This window comes from Rhinatrema bivittatum, chromosome 12, assembly GCF_901001135.1.
Source record: "Rhinatrema bivittatum chromosome 12, aRhiBiv1.1, whole genome shotgun sequence".
NCBI classification, from domain to species: Eukaryota; Metazoa; Chordata; class Amphibia; order Gymnophiona; family Rhinatrematidae; genus Rhinatrema; species Rhinatrema bivittatum.
In genome coordinates, this window is record NC_042626.1 from 49,171,312 (window position 1) to 49,192,555 (window position 21,244).

The 21,244-nt window shown below is 47.4% G+C and overlaps 1 protein-coding gene across 2 annotated transcripts in view; it reads right to left on the bottom strand.

The window, feature by feature from the left end:
- Positions 1-21,244, bottom strand: part of DDX42 (DEAD-box helicase 42) — a 95,888-nt gene that overhangs the window by 15,082 nt on the left and 59,562 nt on the right. For both annotated transcript variants that reach the window (XM_029573675.1, XM_029573676.1), the window contains exons 11-16: positions 19,723-19,822; positions 17,324-17,371; positions 16,526-16,623; positions 15,430-15,706; positions 11,313-11,539; positions 1,149-1,262 (exon numbers count right to left, since the gene is read on the bottom strand). In XM_029573675.1, coding sequence (XP_029429535.1) covers positions 1,149-1,262; positions 11,313-11,539; positions 15,430-15,706; positions 16,526-16,623; positions 17,324-17,371; positions 19,723-19,822 — 864 coding nt within the window. The remainder of the gene's footprint in view (positions 1-1,148; positions 1,263-11,312; positions 11,540-15,429; positions 15,707-16,525; positions 16,624-17,323; positions 17,372-19,722; positions 19,823-21,244) is intronic.

The window sequence follows — 21,244 nt, forward strand, 5'->3', positions numbered from 1 at the left end:
TTCCAAAACATCTACTATGCAGAGGACTTTTAAAATCAGGAGTGAATATCACTCAGATTTCAAAAGAAACTACTACCCTCTGTGTATTACTCTCTCTCATTTAAAATAGATTTACTGCCAAAAGTCATTATTCTTAAAGATTCTGCAATCTCCTTGGGGCATCCTTTCTCAAAACAGTATCATGAGGTCAAAATGACTTTAGGGCCAGTCTGATGAGCAGTTATCAATTTATATACTGGCACTTGGAAAACTGTGGGCTGGGAATACAGTTGAAGCATCTTCACAGTTCCTTAATCAAAGGTAGAGCACATACAGATCTCCCAGCAATATCTTGTGGTCATCCCAAAGGCCAAATTAGAAAGCAACTTGTGAAGCCACCAAATTTTATCACATGTTTTATTAGCAGATCTAACTAATGGCAATGCAGCTCAGCCCAGCCTGGGTGATGTTAATGCAGTTGAGCTGCACCCTCTAAGTGAATCAGAGATAGCATCAAATATTCACACAAAGTTATTAAAGTAAGTGCTATTAGTAAATCATCATACTCCTACACTTGGGATTTACAATGAATTTAGCTTTGCCTTGGGTTCACACACCTAAGACAGTCAATACCCCACAAGCAGCTTAGAAAATACCATTTCTCAGATGATTCATCAAGTTCCATGCTCTTCAGTATTACATGCTTAACACCACAGACAAGCACAACTGTGTTTAAACAGTTCAAAAAAAAAATCTTGATTTAGATATCAAACCGTTGAATTAACAGCCATATACTTATGTGGTTAGGGCACACAATTACTAAGGAGAGGGACTTGAAGGCTGCTTTAGAAAGGGAACACTTATTAGCTTAGCTAGGGAAGCTGCATTTTAACCAAGTGTTCCTGCTTTGAAATCTGAAGATTACAAGGTCAGCTTCCAAGATGGCCCCCTGGAAAAGAGGATGTTATACTGGTAAAAGCAGATATACAAGTAGGTCTGTCAGAAAGCTAGTTGCAGAAGACATGCCCTTGCTGAGCTTCTCTATGGTCCCAAGGTTCACACATGCGCATCATCTTACTGCTCAGACATCACCATCCAACTTAGAATTCACCGCATCGCCATCAGAAAGCTCTGAAATCAGTCACTTCTCCCCTCCTTCATTTACTCACAGAAGAAATATCAGCTCCGAGTCCTGGGCGCTCCCGATACCCCAGTCCACCACCTCCGATGTTCAGCTTCTTGCCTTTTCCACCTTTGAATCGGGATTTCCGAAACCAGGCATTCTGAGGAAAGAACACAAGACAATGTAGTTCTCCAACACCAAAAGGTGTCACTTGCTGGGGATAACCCATTAACTGAGAGAATCTGTAGACAAATCCCACTCAAGGCTTCAGTCTGGTGTTATACTCTAAAAGCTACATCAAGCTTCCAAGAAGGGTAGGGTAATCTGCATGGAGCAGCTATGGTTACAAACCTAATATTACCAAGCACAGCTGAGCTTGGCTGGATGTCAGGGGCTGCTTGGATTATTAAAAAGCTTGGCGATAAAGACATAGGAGACAGGCGAATTAAGTATAGGACTTGTAAGAACCAGAGGACCATGAAAAGGCCTGGAATAGCCTACCAACAGAGGCCGATACTGTAACAGTGCATGCTTGGGACACATGCACAAACATAGTAGAACAGAGTTGAGAAACTGAGTGAAAGACATCGGGGGCGGGGGGTGTTAGTGTTTTAAGTATGGAAATGTATATGCTCATCTACCTAAAGTAGAAGAGAGCCAGAAGAAGATACTGGTTCAGACCGAGTGGGACAATTGATCCTTATCTGCTATGATTTCAGTTGTCATTACTTCTCACAGAGCATCAGTTTTAGTTTTCACCAGATTTAAGTTTTGGGCAAACATCTGGCACGATGGGGATGGGGGAGCAGGCATAAAAAGGCTGCAGGCCAATTTGTTTGCACCATTCTGAAACAGCACATCTTTTGTTCCAAGCATTGACTTCTTGGAATGTCCAGAAAGAGAAAAAATTCACAGAAAAATCAATGATGCTTGTACTTTTAGTCCCGGGGAATTCAATTTAAGGACTGAGCAAATAACTCCCACAGAGCTTTCTGCATCAGAGAGATTTACGATAAAATTACATAATACCATACAGTAGAAAAAAATAGATACAATATAAAAATAAAATCTTAAAAGTTAAAATATCAGAACACAAAAGTAAAAACCAATAAAATACAGTATAAATAATCCTCATTAAATGCTTGCTTAAATAATCATACTTTCAAATAGATTTTCAGTTTGAACTGAGGAAGAAAGTTTCCTACAAATAAGAAACTGCATCCAAAAAAAATCTGATTTTTCATTCTATTCAAACCTTACTTACAGGCCGATACAGAAAAGCGCGGCTGCGATTACCCCGTTTCTAACCCTCTTTGTACCCGCAATTTGGCCGCGTAAGTCCAACCCGCGATTCACTATCCCTTTTAACCCATCCTTGCCGCTTCTTTAAATCAACGGGTAACCCTTTTCGCCCGCGGCATGTATATATGTAAACACTCTGATTAGCTATTCCCTCCCATACAGTAAATGTGCGCCCTGACTAGCGCCTTTTACCTGCTAAATTACCGCCTACCCTTGCCCCTGCAAACTTTCCTCCAGCCCCTGCTCAACTGCCCTGGCCGCGTCCATGGGTGCTGGTCTCCCGTACGGGCCCGCGCTGACAGGGACAGGGACATTGACTCACAAATGTCCCTTCACTTTCTCTTTCAGCATGCCTTCTCCCGCTTTGGCTCACAACCCATCACTCTCTCCTCCAGCATTCCTTCTTCCGCTTTGGCTCATGCTGTCCCTTCATTTTCTCTTTCAGCATTCCTTCTCCCGCTTCAGCAGCCCGGGGCGCCCGGATGGACCTCCGAGGTCACGGCGTTCGCTCATGCGCCTTCGCTGCTTGAGCGCCCAAATTGGACATGCGTTCATGCACCTTCGCCGGCGTTTGGGCGCTCAAGGGTCAGGGGTGACGTCACAAGCTGCAAGATGGCGCTGGGGAGGCAGTGAGCGGCGGAACGGAGGGAGGCAGGCGAGCCGGAGCTGACCCGCATGCAGGATAGGTAGGGGAGCCGCCCCGCCCCCTCCCGCGCACACACCCCCCCCCTGGCTCTGCCGCTCTGGCAATCTTCCAGTTGCCTGCCGGTGTAATATTTTTTGGCATGAGAAGCTCGCACCGCCTGTACGTCCCATTTGGACGCTCAAGCCAGCGAAGGTGCCTTGAGCGCCCAAATTGGATGTGCGTTCATGCACCTTCGCCGGCGGGTCTGCTGGAAGCTGCTTTCGTCGCCGGCTGCCCCCGGAGACAGGGGAGCTGCGGTGGGCGCCTCGGGAGGAGGGGAGAGAGGACTGGGGCTGCTGGAAGCATGCAGTAAGTTTACTTTAGTTACAATTTCTATTTTCTTAACATGTCGAGTCTATTTTCGCCCTGCGCCTTGCTTTGGGAGGGGGGGAGAGAGGACTGGCAATCCCCGATGCCAGAGCGTAGGAGAACCATCCACTTCCTGGTACCTGTCATTTCAAATGTCATTTGAAATGGGGAGCCTGCCGTGCTGAGAGCCGAGGACGAGGAGCAGGAGAGTGTGACACCGGAAGGAGCCGAGAGAGAACAGAGCTCCGCCCCCCCCCCCCCGACGTTAGCGGGAGCCGCTGTGGGTATAAAAAAAGACACCACAGCGGCGCGCAGCCAAAGCCGCGCGCCAAAGGGGCGCGCCCCTGGGCGCGTTTTCTTTGATAGAGAAACCATCAAATGGGGAGAAAGAGAAAAATTAAGACTTCCTCGCCGACATCGAAAGAAGGCCGAGGACCCATGGATGCCCACCTCCAGCGGAGGGTGAGTTACAATATGAGAGAACTGGCAACTGAAATATCTTTTACATCTGGGGATTCCGGAACCCCTCCTCAAAATCAAACATCCTTTTCACCCCTGGTGGAAGGAGAGCCCAATGAAGTTATATTGGACTCTTCCGGTTTGGCAACAAAATCTGCTAAACCACCAAGGGAAGATAATTTGGTTCAGAATATGGCTATGGGAGCAGTTGGAGGAGTAATTACTGCAAAAGAGGGTATCGTTAACCCCTCCCCTATTTTAGAACTAAGCATACCCGAACCAGAAAATATTTCCTTGACTGATATATGGCGGGCAGTAACCAACATGGATAGGAGATTAGTCCAATCCATGAACCAAGCCACATTATTTGCAACAGATACCAAGAAAGCCCTAGAGGAACATGAAAAAAGACTGCAGGCTATAGAGGCAACTAATGTGGTAACATCCACACAGGTAGCCACTATCCAGGCGTCAGGTTCTGCATTTAAGGATACAGTAATGATATATAAGCAGTTAGACAATATGGATAATGTGTTAAGGAAAAAAAATCTTAGAATATTGAATTTTCCTATTACCAGATTGTTGTCTGCTAATGAATTATTTAAGAAATACTCAAAAGAAATTTTGGGTATTTCTGAAGAAATAATTACTTCTAATCTGTACTATGTATCTAATGCGAAAAAAAACATAGCAAAAAATGATGATGACATGGATGTACTCCAACCGGAAAGCCCCAATTTGACATCTTTTTTAGAGGCTTCGGTGGATAATATCCAGTCAAGATCCACATTAGTAGTTATATTTGCACTTGAGAGCCAGAAAAATCTGGTTCTCCAGAAACATTTCCTGAATAAAAATTATGCCTTCTGTGGACAAACATTGCAAATTTTTCCCGATGTGTCTAGGGTAACCCAGCACAAAAGGAAATAATTTTTGTTAATGAAACAGAGGGTTTTGGCCTTAGGGGCCACCTTCTTTCTAAAATACCCCTGTAAACGCATGATTTCCTATCAAAAAAATAAGTTTATTTTCGTGGACCCAGGGCATCTAGAAACTTTTCTTCAAGATAAAAGTGGCTGAGTGGATTACAGCCCTTATAGGAGTAAAATGTTTGGTAAAAATGGAATAGATTTCTCTCAAGTTATGAATGTTTCAAAATTACCTTAATATAATTCTAGAAGATAGGCTCCCCCTTGATTATGGGGTCTGTATGTGTTAGTTACATAATAATTTTCTTTTTCTATATCTGAAAGTTTAATTTCGAACTGTGATTTATGTTGTAACGCACTATTTTCCTTTTCTTATTACATGTAAATGTTTTTTGAGAAAATTAATAAATTATAAAAAAAAAAAGTCATTTGAAATGACAGGTCCCAGCGCACCCATTTTACTGTATAGGCGCTGTATAGCGCTCTATACAGTAAAATGGACTGCGCTTCATGGACGCACTTTGGACGCGGCTTGCATTTGCATGCCATTTAAATGCTGTATCGAGCGGTATGTGATTCGAAATGTGCGCGCGGCAAACGAGGATGCGCCAGGCACTACCACACTCTTTCTACCGCGTCCTTACTGTATCGGCCTGTTTGCAAGGGAATAATTAACCATTCTAGCTGAGACAGGAAAATTGATTCTTACCTGCTAGCTTTTGTTCCTGTAATACCACAGATCAGTGCAGACAAGCAGGTTTTGCATCCCTACCAGCATATAGAGGCCGAGAACAAAAACTTTGAGGCACTGCTTTGTATTCGATAGTGTCACCTGCAGCCCATCAGTATTGACCTGTAGCAAGCCAGTGTGTAGACAAAAATTCTTCCCTCCATCCAGGGCAAACAGTTAACTCAGGGTTGGAGCCCCCACGTCCTACAAAGGAACGGATAACTGCTTAGCCTCAGTGGCTCAACCTATTTTCAATCTGAGAAAAAACAGGAAATTCAGTCTTTCAGTAGCAAGGGGATGGGTCTCTAGTCTGATCTGTGGTATTACAGGAATGAAAATTAACTGAAAGAACCAAAATTTCCTTTCCTGTTCATACCCAGATCAGTACCCAAGCACCTCTAAACTGAGCAGGATCCTGAAAGACCCGCACGCAATACACTCTCACCGAATGCCACATCTTCCTGCGCTCAAACATCTAATCGGTAATGTCTGGTGAAAGTATGAAGCAAAGACCACATCACAGTTCTGCATATCTCCAGGGGCAACACTGACACTCCACCCAAGAGGCAGCTTCCGCACGCCAGACCTACCAGAGTCTCGACCCCTACAAATATAAGCCGAACAAAAGGTCTCTTTCAGTCAACGAGAAATAGTGGCTTTAGACGCTTTGCCTCCTTTCTTTGTTCCACCGAACATAGAGATGATCCAATCACTGAAAATTGTTAGTGACCTTAAGATACCATAACAGAATCCGAGCACATCCAATAGATGAAGCTCCTTTGACTGCGGTGAATCCAGAGACCACTCCGGAAAGGCCGGCAGTTTTACAGTCTGATTAACATGATCAGAGGAAACCACCTTTGGTAAGGAGGGGACCGTAAGCAGCTTTACCTTATGATTCGAAATATACAAGAACGGTTCTCTGCAGGACAGAGCCTGAAGCTCTGAAATCTGTCTGGCCAAACAAATGGCTATCTGAAACACTGCATTCAAAGTCAGGACCTTTACAGATGCTGCTTGTAAGAGCTCAAATAGAGGCCCACAGAACACTCTCAGAACCAAGTTAAGATTCCAACTTGGACATACCTTAGGCACCGGAGGAAGCAAATGCTTAACACCCTTCAGAAAATGGATGACGACAGGGTGAGGGGCCAAGGAGCTCCCCCGCATTGTGCCCTTAAGGTAACCCAAGACTGAAACCTGCACACGGAGCAAGCTATAGGCCAACCCCCTTGACAACCCCTGTAGCTTGCTTCTAAGACATTATAAGGCTGCCACTTGCACCTGAAGCGAATTGTAGCCCAGTCCCTTTGCCAAGCCTTGCTGTAAAAAGGCCAAGATCTGAGGAATCCAGACCTTCCTCCAAGCACCAGGACTCAAATATTTTCCACACCCAGACATAAGCCAGAGAAGTGGATGGCTTCCTAGCCTGAAGCAAAGTAGCAATAACCGGCTCAGAGTACCTTTCAATCTCAAAAGCCAAGCCTCGAGACAAAAGCAATCCGCCCAATCCGAGTAGATGGGCCCTTGCCAAAGTAACCCCTGCAGATGAACCAATCTGACGGGACCATCTATCGCAAAATGAACCAGATCAGCAACCACAGGTGGTGTGGTCATTCTGGCGTCATCAGAACCACCCTTCCTAGGTGTCACTCTATGCGTCTCAATATGCGGCCTACAAGAGGTTATGGAGGAAACATGTACAGCACGATCTCCACTAGTTAAGGAAGAACCAGAACATTGATCCCCTCAGACCCGACCTCTCGTCTGTGACTGAAGCAGCAAACTGCCCTAGCACTGCCTCATGATGCCATCAGATCCAGCTGGGGATTGTCCCATCTGGCTCGGATGAGGTCTAAGGATCTGCGGACAACTCCCATTCCCCTGGGTCTAACTGTTGCCTGCTGAGATAATCCGCCTGCACATTGTCCACTCCGGCCACATGCGATACTGCTATCCCATTCAGATACTGCTCCACCTACACACAAAGTTCTTGGGCATCCTGAGCCACAAAGCGACTTTTTGTCCCACCCTAATGGATGATATTCACTATTGTCATTGCACTGTCCAAGAACATTCTCACTGTCCTCCTTTGGACCCGCAAAGGAAGGAAATTAACGCCCTGTGAATAGCCCTTGTTTCCAAACAACTGATAGACCAGGACGCTTCCACTGGTGATCTTAGACCTTAAGCCATCCATCTGCCCTTGACACACAGCTCCTCAACTAGTCAGGCTGGCATCTGTGGTCACCACCACCCAGTCCGGAACCTTGAGATCCACTCCTCTCCAAACTGGGATGAGTTAGCTATCACGAGAAACTGGATCTTGCACCTCCCTAAAACTGAAAGTGTTGTCCCAACACCTTGAAACGCAAGAACCTCTGGTGACTCAATTGGACAGGTATATGAAAATACGCCTCCGTGAGGTCCAAAGACGCTAGAAATTCCCCTTTCCGAACTGCCATCACCGTCCATAATGTTTCCATTCGAAAACGAGATATTCGAAGGCAGTGGTTCACTTTCTGCAGATCTAGGATGGGGCGAAATGTGCCCTCCTTTTCAGGGACCACAAAGTAAATCGAATAATGCCCCCGTCCCTGTTAGGTCTCCAGAACTGGGACAATAGCTCTGAGGTCGAGAAGTCATTGCAGGGTCACCCGGACAGCCTCGCGTTTGCTGAGAGAGGCCTCGCGGGGTTCTACAAACACCTCCCGGACCGGACATGAGAATTCCAAAGCATAGCCGTCTCTGATTACCTCTAAGACCCAATGGTCTGAGGTAATTCTTGCCCATTCCGTGTAAAAGTTGGATAATCTGCCTCCGACAGCTTCTATGACGGAATGGGTGCTTGTGGCTTCATTGGGAGACCTTGCTGGTTCCTGCATCCAGGCGTCCCGAGTCTCTCCCGGGGTGGCGATCCCCGCGAAAGGATGGATGGCAACCTGGTGTCGGTTTAGAAGCGGTCGGTGTGATATATCTGCTAGTTCGGTATTGACGGTTGTCCCGAAAGCGAGTTCTAGGAGGAAAGGTCTTCTTAGAAGATATCCTGTCTTCTGGCAATCGATTGCCCTTGGATTCCGCCAACTTCACCAGTTGATCCAGGTCCTCTCCGAAGAGAAGCTTGCCCTTAAAATGGCAGGTTGCACAGCTGGGATTTAGAAGACAAATTCACCGCCCAATTCCTCAGCCAGAGTAGCTGTCGCGCTGAAACCATGGCCACCATACTTCTTGCTGAGGTCCGCACCAGATCATACAGTGCATCCACCACATAAGCGACACCCGTCTCTAAATGGGCGGACTACAACGCCCCGCTGCTGCTGGCGCCGGCACTGGATGCTGTCTCCTGCACCCAACACAGGCATGCTCTCTGCATTAGGCTAGCACAGATCGCTGCACGTAAACTCAGAGCTGAGACTTCAAATGCCCGTTTCAAATGGATCTCCAGTTTCCGGTCCTGCATGTCCTTCAGGGTGGCTGCCCCAGCAACCGGGATTGTGGTCTTCTTAGTGACCGCCGAGACAGCAGCATCCACCTTAGGAATCTTGGGCAGGTCTAACACTTCCTTCGATAGGGGATATAGTTTCGCCATTGCTCTGCCCACCTTCAGTCCAGCATCAGGGGCCTCCCACTCCTGGGTCACCAGTTTTCGTACTTTCTTCGGCAGAGGAAAGGAAGTAGTGGGGCCCCTAATGCCATCGATAACCGGGTTAACCCCCTCATTATCCGACTCCTCCTGTGCAACTTTAAGGCCGAGTACCTCCAGGACTTGAGGAATAAGGGGCCGCAGCTCATCCCTTTTAAACAGTCAGACCACACTGGGATCGTCACCCTCCGCCGGAAGGGTATCTGGGTCATCGGAATCATCCGTATCCACCTGATCTGGGTCTGTCCCCGCAGTCGCTCCCGCGGGTGGTGCCGATCCTGATCCCGGACTCAGGTCCTGAGGAGCCTGAGCCCGAACCTCTCTCGGGCGAGTCTGATCCATAGAGCGCTGCCCTGGGTCTGCTCCCCGATTTTGTATCTCTGGTGGATGCCCTACGTCCGCTTAGAGACGGTCTCTTAACCCACGCACGTTTGCGAGCCAAAAAGGTCTCATGCATGAGGAGTACAAATTCCGGGGAAAACCCCTCCAGACTTCCCTCCCCCTCCGGAGAAATGACTGGAGGCGCGGCGCCATCTCTCCCTATGGTATCCTCCCCTATAGGTGCCAAAATGGGAGGGGCATCCTCCACCTGCGAATCCATATCTAGGGCATCCGGCCCCTCCAGGGGTTTTCCGAACCCAAGGAGTCCCCCAACTTTGGGGCACAATTAGGACATACGGAGGCTGCATCCAGGGCCTGCCCGCGTGTGCCACACCCACAGCAGGCTGGTGATTTCGAACGTGGTCCTATCTGAAGAGGCGCACCGCCTCGCGGAGCTATGGGGGAGAAGGCTGAGAATGTTGCAACACTCGCTCGCAGCTGCGACGTGGGAAAATTTCAGGCAAGCAGGCTGAAGCAAAACAATGGGGGAGAGAACAAGATTGCTGGAAGCCCGCTCGCAGCCGTAATGCGGGAAAAAAATTATGACAGGCAGGCCAGAGCAAAACCGCTCCGAAAAAAAAAGACTAAAAAACCCCCGCGCAGCCGAGGCGCGACTCACAAGACACAAATAACCTGCTCCCGCCTGAAAAAACGCCGCCGCGAAATAGGCTACCAACGGGCCTATAGAGAAACTCACCCCTTTCTCCTTCAGTGCCACCCGGGGCCCCGGGAACCGAAGGAACACAGCACTAACAGCCTCCCGTCTTGGTCTTCTAGGACCCGATCCCCAGCACAGACTCCTTACCGCCGATCCAAAGGCAGCAGGCAAGACGCGCAGTAAGATTAACCTTTGGTTTTTTTTTTTAATAAACTTTACTGAAGCTCAAGAGGATGCTGAAGCAGGGATCGAGGGAGCAGCTCTAGCAGTGTCAGTGGTGAGTAACCAGGAGCCCCTAAGTCTTCACACACTGACTCATGGCAGGCGAGACCCTGACAGGGATCTCCAATCCCCCGGACGCCCGGCATCCACTGAGGGATGGCCCACGAAGTGCCTAACACCTCAGGAAGTGCCGCAACTACAAGAAAAAATTCTAACTAACTTAAAAACAAACTAAAAACTGCAGGAGTGTATCTCTACCATCGGCTGGAGTCAGAGAAATATTGAGGGACTGCAGGTGGCACTCTAGTATATATGGTAGTGCCCAAAGTTTTGGTTCTGACTCCATCTGCTGATAGGGATACACAACCCACTTCTCTGGACTGATCCTGTACATTCTAGGAACAGAGGCTTCCTTCAATCCTTCTGTAGGTGAGGGAATTGGACCACCAGCAATCACCCCCGGTGTGATTCAGAGAGCAAATCAGGGTCCCCCGACCCCTGCTCGTCCTGTCCTATAACCAAGCGGGATGGTCCCATCAGGACCTGGCAACCTCCTGGGAGGAAACTCTTCTTATCTTAATGCTCTAAAAATTCCTCTTCATATTATCTATTCTTTTTTTTTAAACTCAGGTACAGAACAGCAGGTTTTGCACCACCTCCATCTGCTGGAGACAGAGAAATACTGAAGGACTGCAGGTGGCACACCAGGTTATATGACGGTGGCTGCAAAACCTTTCCTGTCTCCATCTGCTGGAAGGGAGGCAAAACCCAGGAGTCTGGACTGATCTGGATACATGTACAGGGAAACAAAAATATAAAAATGCACAGACATTGGAACAATTTTATATAGAATTTTATATTGTACTTTCTGAAAACACTTTCATCCTCGTACCTGCATTGCTAGGTCCATAAGCTCTTTGGAAACATACTGGTTGGCACCTTCCAAATTTCTGACCAGGTCGCCAGCAAAGTTGACATCCTTTGGAGTCAGGAGGGTGTAGGCAATGCCCTTCTCCCCAGCTCTGCCGGTACGGCCAATTCTGTGAGTGTGGGTGTCTATGTCACGGGCTACGTCATAATTGATCACAGTCTTGATGGAAGGAATATCCAGACCACGAGCTGTAATGAACACACAATTTTCATGGGTGCTGCACTTTCAAAGCTTTCTCTTTTTTGACTTCCTATTTACTCTGGGCTCTAGTCTTTCCCAGGAGATCGAGCAAGCAGCAGAAAAGCTCCACTTAAATAAGTCAAATGACACCTCAAAAGGAAAATTAGTTCTTACCTGATAATTTTCGTTCCTGTAGTACACAGATCAGTCCAGACACCTGGGTTGTGACTCCGCACCAGCAGGTGGAGACAGAGTAAAACTTGTCAGGCTCCCTACATATAGTAAGGTGCCACCCACAGCCCCTCAGTCGCACGTAATGTCAAAGCCAGATAAAGCCAAAACCAGCTAACTAGAAAAAAACCCCAAACATGAGGCCAATTCACAACAGCCCCTGAGCTGGAGCCGAAAACCTTCAGAACTATGAACACAACGTGCAAAACTGCAAACTACAATGGCCAAATAAGCAACCGAGCAGACTCTCTCTCTTTCTTCTGACATAAACTACAAGACACAGACGGGCGGGAGTCTGGACTGATCCGTGTACTACAGGAACGAAAATTATCAGGTAAGAACTAATTTTCCTTTCCCTGTACGTACCGGATCAGTCCAGACACCTGGGATGTACCAGAGCTAATTTACCCAGGGTGGGAAGCAGAGAGTCCCGCTCGGAGAACACTCGCCCCAAAACCCTGAGCCTCAGCCGCCTGGACATCAAGCCTGTAATGTCTCGTGAAAGTGTGCAACGATTTCCACGTTGCCGCCCTGCAGATCTCCTGTGTGGACACACTAGAAACCTCGGCGCAAGACGTGGCCTGCGCCCGCGTCGAATGGGCACGAAGCTCCCTGGGTGCCAACTTGCCCTGCAGAAGATACGCCGAACCAATCGCCTCCTTGAGCCAACGCGCAATCGTGGCCCGTGAAGCCGCCGATCCTCTACGAACCCCCGACCAGAGAACAAACAAGTGATCGGAAACCCGGAAAGGATTCGTAACTTCCAGATAACGAAGTAGAATCCTACGGACATCAAGTTTCCTCAGTTCCCTCGATCCCCTGGCCTGAGGATCCATGGCCGAAAAACCGGGAAGATCAACTGACTGATTTAAGTGAAAGGACGACACCACCTTAGGTAAAAAGGAGGGGACAGTCCGCAGAGAGACACCTGTCTCTGTAAAACGCAAAAACGGTTCTCTACAAGAAAGAGCTTGTAACTCCGAGACCCGATGCGCGGACGTAATAGCGACCAAAAACACTGTTTTCAATGTTAAATCCTTCAACGTCGCACGCTTGACCGGTTCAAAAGGCGACCCACAAAGAGCCGAAAGCACGCAGTTTAAGTTCCAGGAGGGACACGGATTCCGGACCGGCGGACGGAGATGCTTTGCCCCCCACAGAAACCGTGTCACATCTGGATGGCCCGCCAAGGACACTCCCCGGACCTTACCTCGAAGGCAGCCAAGGGCTGCCACTTGAACTTTCAGGGTACTCCAGGACAGTCCCTTCGAGAGGCCCTCTTGAAGGAAAGAGAGAATCTCCGGCACATCCGGCCGAATGGGGTTCACCTCGTGAGCACTACACCAGTCCTCAAAGACCGTCCAGACCCTCATATAGGTCAAAGACGTGGACTGTTTTCTAGCCCTCAACAACGTGGTGATCACTGCCTCAGAGTACCCCTTGGACCTCAGACGCGCCCTCTCAAAAGCCAAACCGCGAGACAAAAGTGATCCGCGTCCTCCAAACAAACGGGTCCCTGCCGCAGAATGGTCGCGTCGCCCCGCAAACGGAGCGGAGATTCCACCGCCAACCGCAGTAGATCCGCGAACCACGGACGCCGTGGCCACTCCGGCGCCACCAAGATCACCTCCGCCGGATGTAGCTCGATCCGTCGGAGCACCTTGCCTTAACAACTCTCTCAATTGTATGTCCATTATCATGGAGCATAGGGTTTTCATGCAGAAATGAATCACTTGCAGATGTCGGTTGACGCTCTTGAGGTCCAGGACAGGGTGAAAGGAACATTCCTTCTTGGGTACACTGAAACAGATGGAATAACAGCCTGTATTTTCCTGGGGCACAGGTACTGGGATAATAGCCCTCACCCTGAGGAGCCTTAATAGGATAGTCTCCATTGCCTGCTTTTTATGCTGGGAGTGGCAAGGTGATGTCCCAAGGAGTGCTGCGAAATTCCAGCGCATAACCTTCTTGTATGACCGCCAGTACCCATATGTCTGAAGTGATCTCAACCCACCGTTGGTAGAAGAGGGACAGTCGATCCCCTATCTCCTTGTTCTGAGGGGGAGGGTCAGCAAATTTTCATTGGGGGGGTTTGGGACGAACCTGAACCCGAGCCTGCCCCTCTCTTGGACTGTCTGCTCTGAAAGGACAGAGCTCCCAAAAGACAGACACCTCAAATGTCATGTTTCTACAGGGCGAAAGCACTGGGAGTTCTTGGATCGACCCCTCATAGGTAAGGGGTGCTGTAACTGCTCTCTCTTATTATCTGGTAGCCAGGGAACTGGAGATTCGCCCCATTTACTGGGCAGCTTTTCCAATTCGCTTCTGAAGAGAAGTGATCCTTTAAAGGGCATCTTTGTGAGATTTGCTTTGGAGGTTGCATCTGCTGACCAATTCCGCAGCCATAGCTGTCTTCTTGCTGTCACCACTAAGGCCCATGTCAGCTAAAAATGTGGCATGTTTCATAATCGCTCTGGAATTCGCCCACAAGTCATCCATCTCCCAAGAGAGGAGCAGGTACAAATGAGCTACCAAGGCACAACAAGAAGCAATCTGTAAGGCCATTGATATTGTGTTAAAGGCCTGTTTAAGGATGAACTCTGTCTGACTATCATGCGCATTCTTTAAACTGCTCCTAACTCCACTGGAATAGTTGTTCGCTTAGAGATGGCACAGACCAGCGCATCCATTTTAGGAAAACGCAAACGTTCTCTCTCTGCTGGATCCAGTGGGTGTAGAGCTTCTAACGCTCATCCACCTTGCTTCTGGGGCGTCCCATTCTAGGTCAATCAACTCCTGAATGGCTTCCAGTACTGGAAAGTAGCAAGAGGCTTTCTGTAAAGAAATCAGAATGGGATGATTTCTTTGGTTCCGTAAGAGTCCGCCACAGGAACTCCCAGCATCTTTAGGGTCTGGGAAACCAGGGCTGGCAATTCATCTCTCTGGAAAAACCATAACATGGTTCGATACAGTTCTAAACCAGGGGGGAATTTCCCTGTCTTCCAAGGAATCTGTATCCTCCTCTTCGTCCGTACCCCTGCCAGGGACACCCAGTCCAGGGGATGCTCAGATACAGGGTACTTCCAGTTAAGGCTATGACTGACCCATCTTCTGATTGGGAGTAGCTGGGCTTAACAAAGTCCAGGGAAGCCAACTCTCCCTAGGCTTCCTCACAGTGCTGACCATAAGCAAGAATCCAGGTCACACTATGCAGCCCTAATATGACAATCAACACAAAGAGAAAGTCGCTTATTTTTTTTTGCTGCTGAAGCCATTGATGCGTGTAACTGCGTCTGTTAGCTCGCGCTTTAAATTTTATGCGCACAGATTTCGGACGCCTACGCGGCGAGGCACGCACACAGCCTGTGCAACTGGCTTTACTTAAATTCTGTGCCTAGTAAGTTGTGCGCATATGTACGTGCGTGATGTTAATCACACAGTGCGTGCGCGGAGCCAACATGCACTGCGCACACCGACGCTCTATGGTGGGCAATACAGCACGCACAAAGATTTGCATAAGATGGTGCTGCCACGGCCTATCATGGAAACTGATGAAAATTCAACATATCAATAAAAAATCTAGTCTGGTTGCAAGTTATTTTTCATACAAGCTTCTATATGCCATGACCACAAGGTTCTGTTGTACAATATGGTGAAAAGGCGTTACCTGCCACATCAGTGGCGACTAACAAGGGGAGGCTTTTCTTCTTGAACTCAGAAATGACTTTGTTCCTTTCGTTTTGATCCATGTCGCCATGCAGCAGGCCCAGCAGGTGATCCTCCAGCTTGAGATTATTGGCCAGTTCCTCGGCATTCGCCTTCTTGGTGACAAACAGGAGGACGCTCCCCGTAGACATGAACTCCACCAGACGATTAGTCAACCAGCACCACTTGTCAGGGCCCGATGGTAGGATCTCTACGACCTGAGTGACATCTTCATTTGCCTATTGGAGCAAAAAAGCAAGAAAAGGAACTTTACAATATCTTGCTCATAATAATAAAAGGTTCAAAAGGGGGACTGAAGTGCGGCTACTGTTTATGAGGTTCCTCTGATACAGCATGTCTTAGGCCTGGTCTAACTTCTGCCTGCTGTAGCAGTCTTAGGCAGGCTGATATCTGTGAGGGAGGTCATTTATTTATTTAAAAATGTTTGTATACCGCTTTTACAAATAAAAATTTAGTCAAAACGGTTTACAAATGTACATAATCTGAATAAAAACAGTAAAATAAATTTCTACAGACAAATCAGCAAACAATGAGCTCCTATCAAACAAAAGTGCCATAACTCGCTTTAAATGTAAACTTAGGTATTGGAGGGGGAAAAGGGGGGGGGGGGGGGGGGGGGGAGGAGGAGGAGGAGCTAGGAAGTGATGTGTGTAGTCATACCACAGCAACCTGGTAGTGTACATGGGTGATAAATGTATCAACTGGAAATGAAAGAGCTCCAGAGGGGGAAGCAGACTTTATATGGTGGACTGCACTAGGATGCAATCAGCCTCAAGTCCTCAACACCGAACTGGGCAAGTGGAGACTAGTGGCATATAGTTTGACAACTGCATTCACACTCAATGCGTATTCTAAATAGACAAAATGATTTTAAGAAAGTCCTATAACAGAAAAAAACAGTAGCAATTTGACACTTGACTAGGGGATACCCCATGGTATGGTTACACACCAGATATATGCTTTTGGCAGGGTGCAGGGACACTATTGCTCACATTACATGCCAAACTCTTTAAAGAAAGTCACTATTTGTAAATTACCTCCCCAATATCTCCCTGCACCACTCGAATTGGGTCAATCAGGATATCTCTGGCCAGCTTTTCAATCTTCTTCCGGAATGTGGCACTAAATAAGAGAGCTGAAAGGCCGGAAAACTGACATTCTCATTCCGAGCAGATGTTTTACAGACATTGTGCTAGAGATTATACGGATACAGCCAGCATCAAGTAATGTAGGGTAAAATCCATACATCAGAGCTTCTTCAATACGGTCAAAATGAACACAAAGTCTGATTTAAACAGGTAATCCACCCCCAGGCACGAAACCCAGAAAGAAACCACTAACAAGTCAGGCACTATGCTCTTCCTTCGGCTGCAGCAAAGTTTCTACATTGGGAGTTACCATTGCTGCCTGTTCTTTTCCTACATGTATGACCTTTTGCCCTGGGCAGCTGCTGATAGATTCTGCCTTGTCCTTTTCTGTCTGTAGTCCATGTAACTGCAACAGTGAGATAGGCAATGAGGTCTTTGCTTTTGCACCAGAGACCCAGAAATTGCAGGTGACTGACCACAGAATCAGACATAGCAGGCAATAGCAGCCACCACATAAGCGGTGGTGATTTTTTTTTGATTTTTTTTATTTTAAGAAAAAAAGTTGCCGTCACCTTCTACTCCAGCTACAGTGGGCAAAAGGAAGCACTTAAGTCACAATTCCAATAGGTACCAGGTTAGCCACTTGGCAGAAAATCAACACTGCATGAGCCTACCCAGTTTCACCTCTCCAATGCTACCCCTACAGCACAACACAATTAACAGTACCACATCAAGGTTTGCACATACTTTGTCTGTCCGGGCGTACATGGCTTGCAATTGATCGCACCTGATATTCTAGTAAAGGGGACAAAAAAAAGATATTCATGATATGAACCTTATTTACAGTGATGCAAAGTAATAAAAAAAAAAAAAAAAAAAAATCGAGAAAGATCTAAAGCATGGGCTGCCAACTCTGGTTCTTCAGAGCCACAAACAGGCCAGATTTTCAGATTATCCACAATGAATATGCATACAATGGAGGTAGTGCATGCAGATCTCTCGTGCATATTTATTGTGGTTATCCTGAAAACCTGGTCTATTTGTGGCTCTTGAGGACCGGAAATGGCCACCCCTGATCTAGAGGTACTCAGTGCAATTCCAGACTTTTTTTTTTTAAATTTCATCATAGACTTTAAATGCTTTTCTTTTAGTACTATAAAAACCCCCACTCCTCATGAAAGCCATACAGGATATCAGAAGATCAGCTGCATCAGGGAGATTCATTTGACATAGCTGAACCATGCAACATTACCATCACATCAAATCCATGCCACAGCAAATCAAATATAATTTTATGTAAAGCCTTGCTTTTTCTTATGCTGGATGATGAAATTTGAGTTCCTGTAGGTTCTTTCATCTTCTTCTTCTGAGTGAGGCTAGCGTAAATGATAATAGTTTACAGATGCTCTTTGGGGAGAATTCACTTGCCCACTGGGACAAGTCTCAGGACTGGGAACCCCTTCTTGGCACTGGAATTTCACTAGAAGAGTTATAGATTTACATCCACTGCTGTTTTGATGTAGTTTGGGTTTTTTGATATTATATCCAGAGCCCCTGATTTCCTGCAGTAGATTTTTCAAGATTCTGTGGCAAGAGCTGGCAAATTCTGAGGCAGATTTTTCAAATTTCTGCGGCAATTATGTGGCAAATTTGCATAAATTTATCATTTAAACTAGTGTTAATTTTTTTTTAAACTATTTTTATAAAGTCCTTTTCTGACATTTCTGTATCCAGTTAATTTATGATTCTTTATTAGAGGAAAAGGAATCTTAGTGATTGAGGCACAGGAGGAAGGAGTGGAAAGGATCTGGGAATGGGAAAAGAGATTGCAGAGGAGGGAATTGAAGGCATAGGGGTAGAAGGATGAGGAGGACAGAGGCACAGGGAGAAAAGGATGAGGGATTCAGGGAGGATAAAGAAAGAATGACAGGAGGAAGGAGGGGGAGGGAAGAAGGATCAAGGGTAGGGAAGTAGGGAGTAATAGGGATGGGTAGAAGACAGATGAAGAGGAGGAAAGAGGGAGGACAAGGGATGGGGGACAGAGGAAGAGAGACTGGAATAGAGTGAATAAGGAAGGAATCCCTCTAAATCACTCCTCCATCCCCTCTTCCAAAACCCCTTTGATGCCCTCACTCTCTCTCCCACACCCCGATTCCTTCCCTCCCCTCCCAATGAGATTTATTATCCAATTTATTTTCTGCTTTTCAGGTATTTCAAAGCAGACTGCATTCAGGTACTGGAGGTATTTCCCTTCATTCAGCCTGGTTCATTCCCTTCCTCAACCCACAAACTGCAATTCATTCACTCCTTCCCACCCCAATCCCTACTTCATTCACTCCTTTCTCACCCCCACCCCATCCATAGTGATCCCCAGCTCAATCACTCCCTCCCCCCCCCGGTTCATTCACTTACCTCTTCTCTTCTTCCACCCCCCCCCCCCTCGATACCTTCATTCACCCACTCCTATTGTAAAAGAGGATGATGGTAGCCTTGATCCTCTTCCTCCAGTGCTTCCTTTCTCCTCCCCAGCCAGGGTCCATGATTCAAAGTGCGTCATATGTGCTCTGGCAAGGGAGGAAGTACTGGAGGAGAAGGCCACTATCATCCTCATCCTCTTTTAGGACAGGAATGGGTAAGTGAAGGAATTGGAGGGGGGGGGAAGAGGGGAAAAATTGCAGCGGCCACCAATGCTTCCAATAGGGCCCCTGGTCTCCGTGGCAATCTGGCCAAGACGGAATCGCAGGAGACCCGGGGGCACTGATTATATCAAAGACCCTTAGCAGACACCTAGGAAAGAGTATAAGTTGTATGCTCTGGGAAGACCGCAGCCAAGCGTGACCCTGACAGAGGTACCCTGATGGAAGCTAGTATATCAAACTATAAAAGGTCTGACAATAAGGGCAGTTTGCAAAAAAATGAGAAACATGGGGGGGGGGGAGGGAATTTTCAAAGGAATTTCTATGGGTGATCAGAGGAATATTAGTAGGGGGGAGGGTAAAAAAAAATAAAATAAAAACAAGCAGATAAAAATAGCCCAAGAAAACAAAAGAAGAACTAAAACCTGTAAATTGTGTGACAAACGCCTGCAAGGACCTCAGATTTACAAGTCACTCTGCACCGAACTGAGGTCTTTCTTCTCTACATACCAAAGCCCATGTCAAACATTCGATCTGCTTCATCAAACACCAGGTATGTGACTCGCTGCAGATTGGTGGCTTTCTTCTTCACATGGTCAATCAATCGGCCCTAACAAGGAGAGCAAGCAAACAAACTTAGCTGCGTGAATGTCTTCTCCTGTATGTAGATAACTCTGACAAGCACCGCGTGTGCAGGAAATAAACACCACCACCTCAACTCACTGCAAATGCAGGCACAGTTATGATGGTCTGCATCTTTCAGCTTCAGGACTATCAGACCCTTTGCCTATCAGGTGCTGCTGCACGATGGCTGTGAACACTGCCCCTTACATCTTTGCTCCATCACTGCATCTCCAGCCTGGATCGGCCAAAATAGTAGACGCCCAGGCCTTATTGTGTAGGGCAATTCATAAATTTAATAAATGTAAAAGTAAAATGTATTCTAGGCTTCTGAAAAAAAAGCAGGGACAGGAGTATGGCAGAGTAGTTGGTTCTCTAAGTACTGATTCCTGAGTGAGGAAAACATTTTCATTTCTATTTGTTCTGGCAGTTTCCATTTGCTCCTTTGAGCCTCCAGCACAGTTGGTACCAGGGCTGGGATCCTGGCACCATGCGCCTTCATTCACAACTACCCAGGGATTTTTCTCCTTATTTTCTGTCTCCCCCAATTTAGATAGTCTGGTCGCTGCAGTGATTCTCCAAGCACCAAGCTCCCTTTGGAACTCTGCTGTTGCAGGTTCTCAATCCAGCTATTAAGTGTCACCCTTGAGTTTTGATCCCAGGAGACCTGCTCACCTCAGGAAGAACCACCAGCCCTGACACCTCCAAGAACCACCAGCTGCTGCACAACCCCGAAGCGTTCAAGGAAAAGCAAGGCAAAAACACCCTTTCATTTTTTTTTTCTCAATCAACTTTAGTAACCAGTACTGGATAACAGAATGGAAATAACACTTTCCCTGCTCATCCGGGTTTGTTGTGCAGAGTTGTCAACAGACCACACATGCTGCCTCACTGGGGATGAGGGATCTGGACCACCAGATGTCCACCCCATGGATCTCCAGACCAAGTTAACACAAGGGTCAACAACTCCCTGCTCTTTCATCTCAAACCAGAGAAGATGGCCCCACCAGGACCTCAACTCCCTGGGAGGATCCAGAAATCTTCCTCAACTTCCTTTTTTTTTCTCTCCAGGCTGCAGGTTTTATACCATCTATCACCTGCTGGAGACAGAGAAATACTTAGGGACTGCAGGTGGCACACTAAGTTATGTAGCGGTGTCAGTAAAACTTTCTCTGTCTCCATCTGCTGGCAGGCTGCAAAACCCAGGACTAATGCTCCCGCAGGAGAAACAGGCCGCGGAGCTGGCTGCTGAGGGGGGCGAGGAATTCCCTTCCCCCCACCTCAAGAGGAGCCGTGAAGGAAGAAGCTGCTCCTAAAATGGCACCTTTTCCTGCGCTCAACGCCAATGGCCTGGAAACTGAAGCTGGCAGCTCACCAATCACCACCGATCTACGCCGAACTACCACCCCCC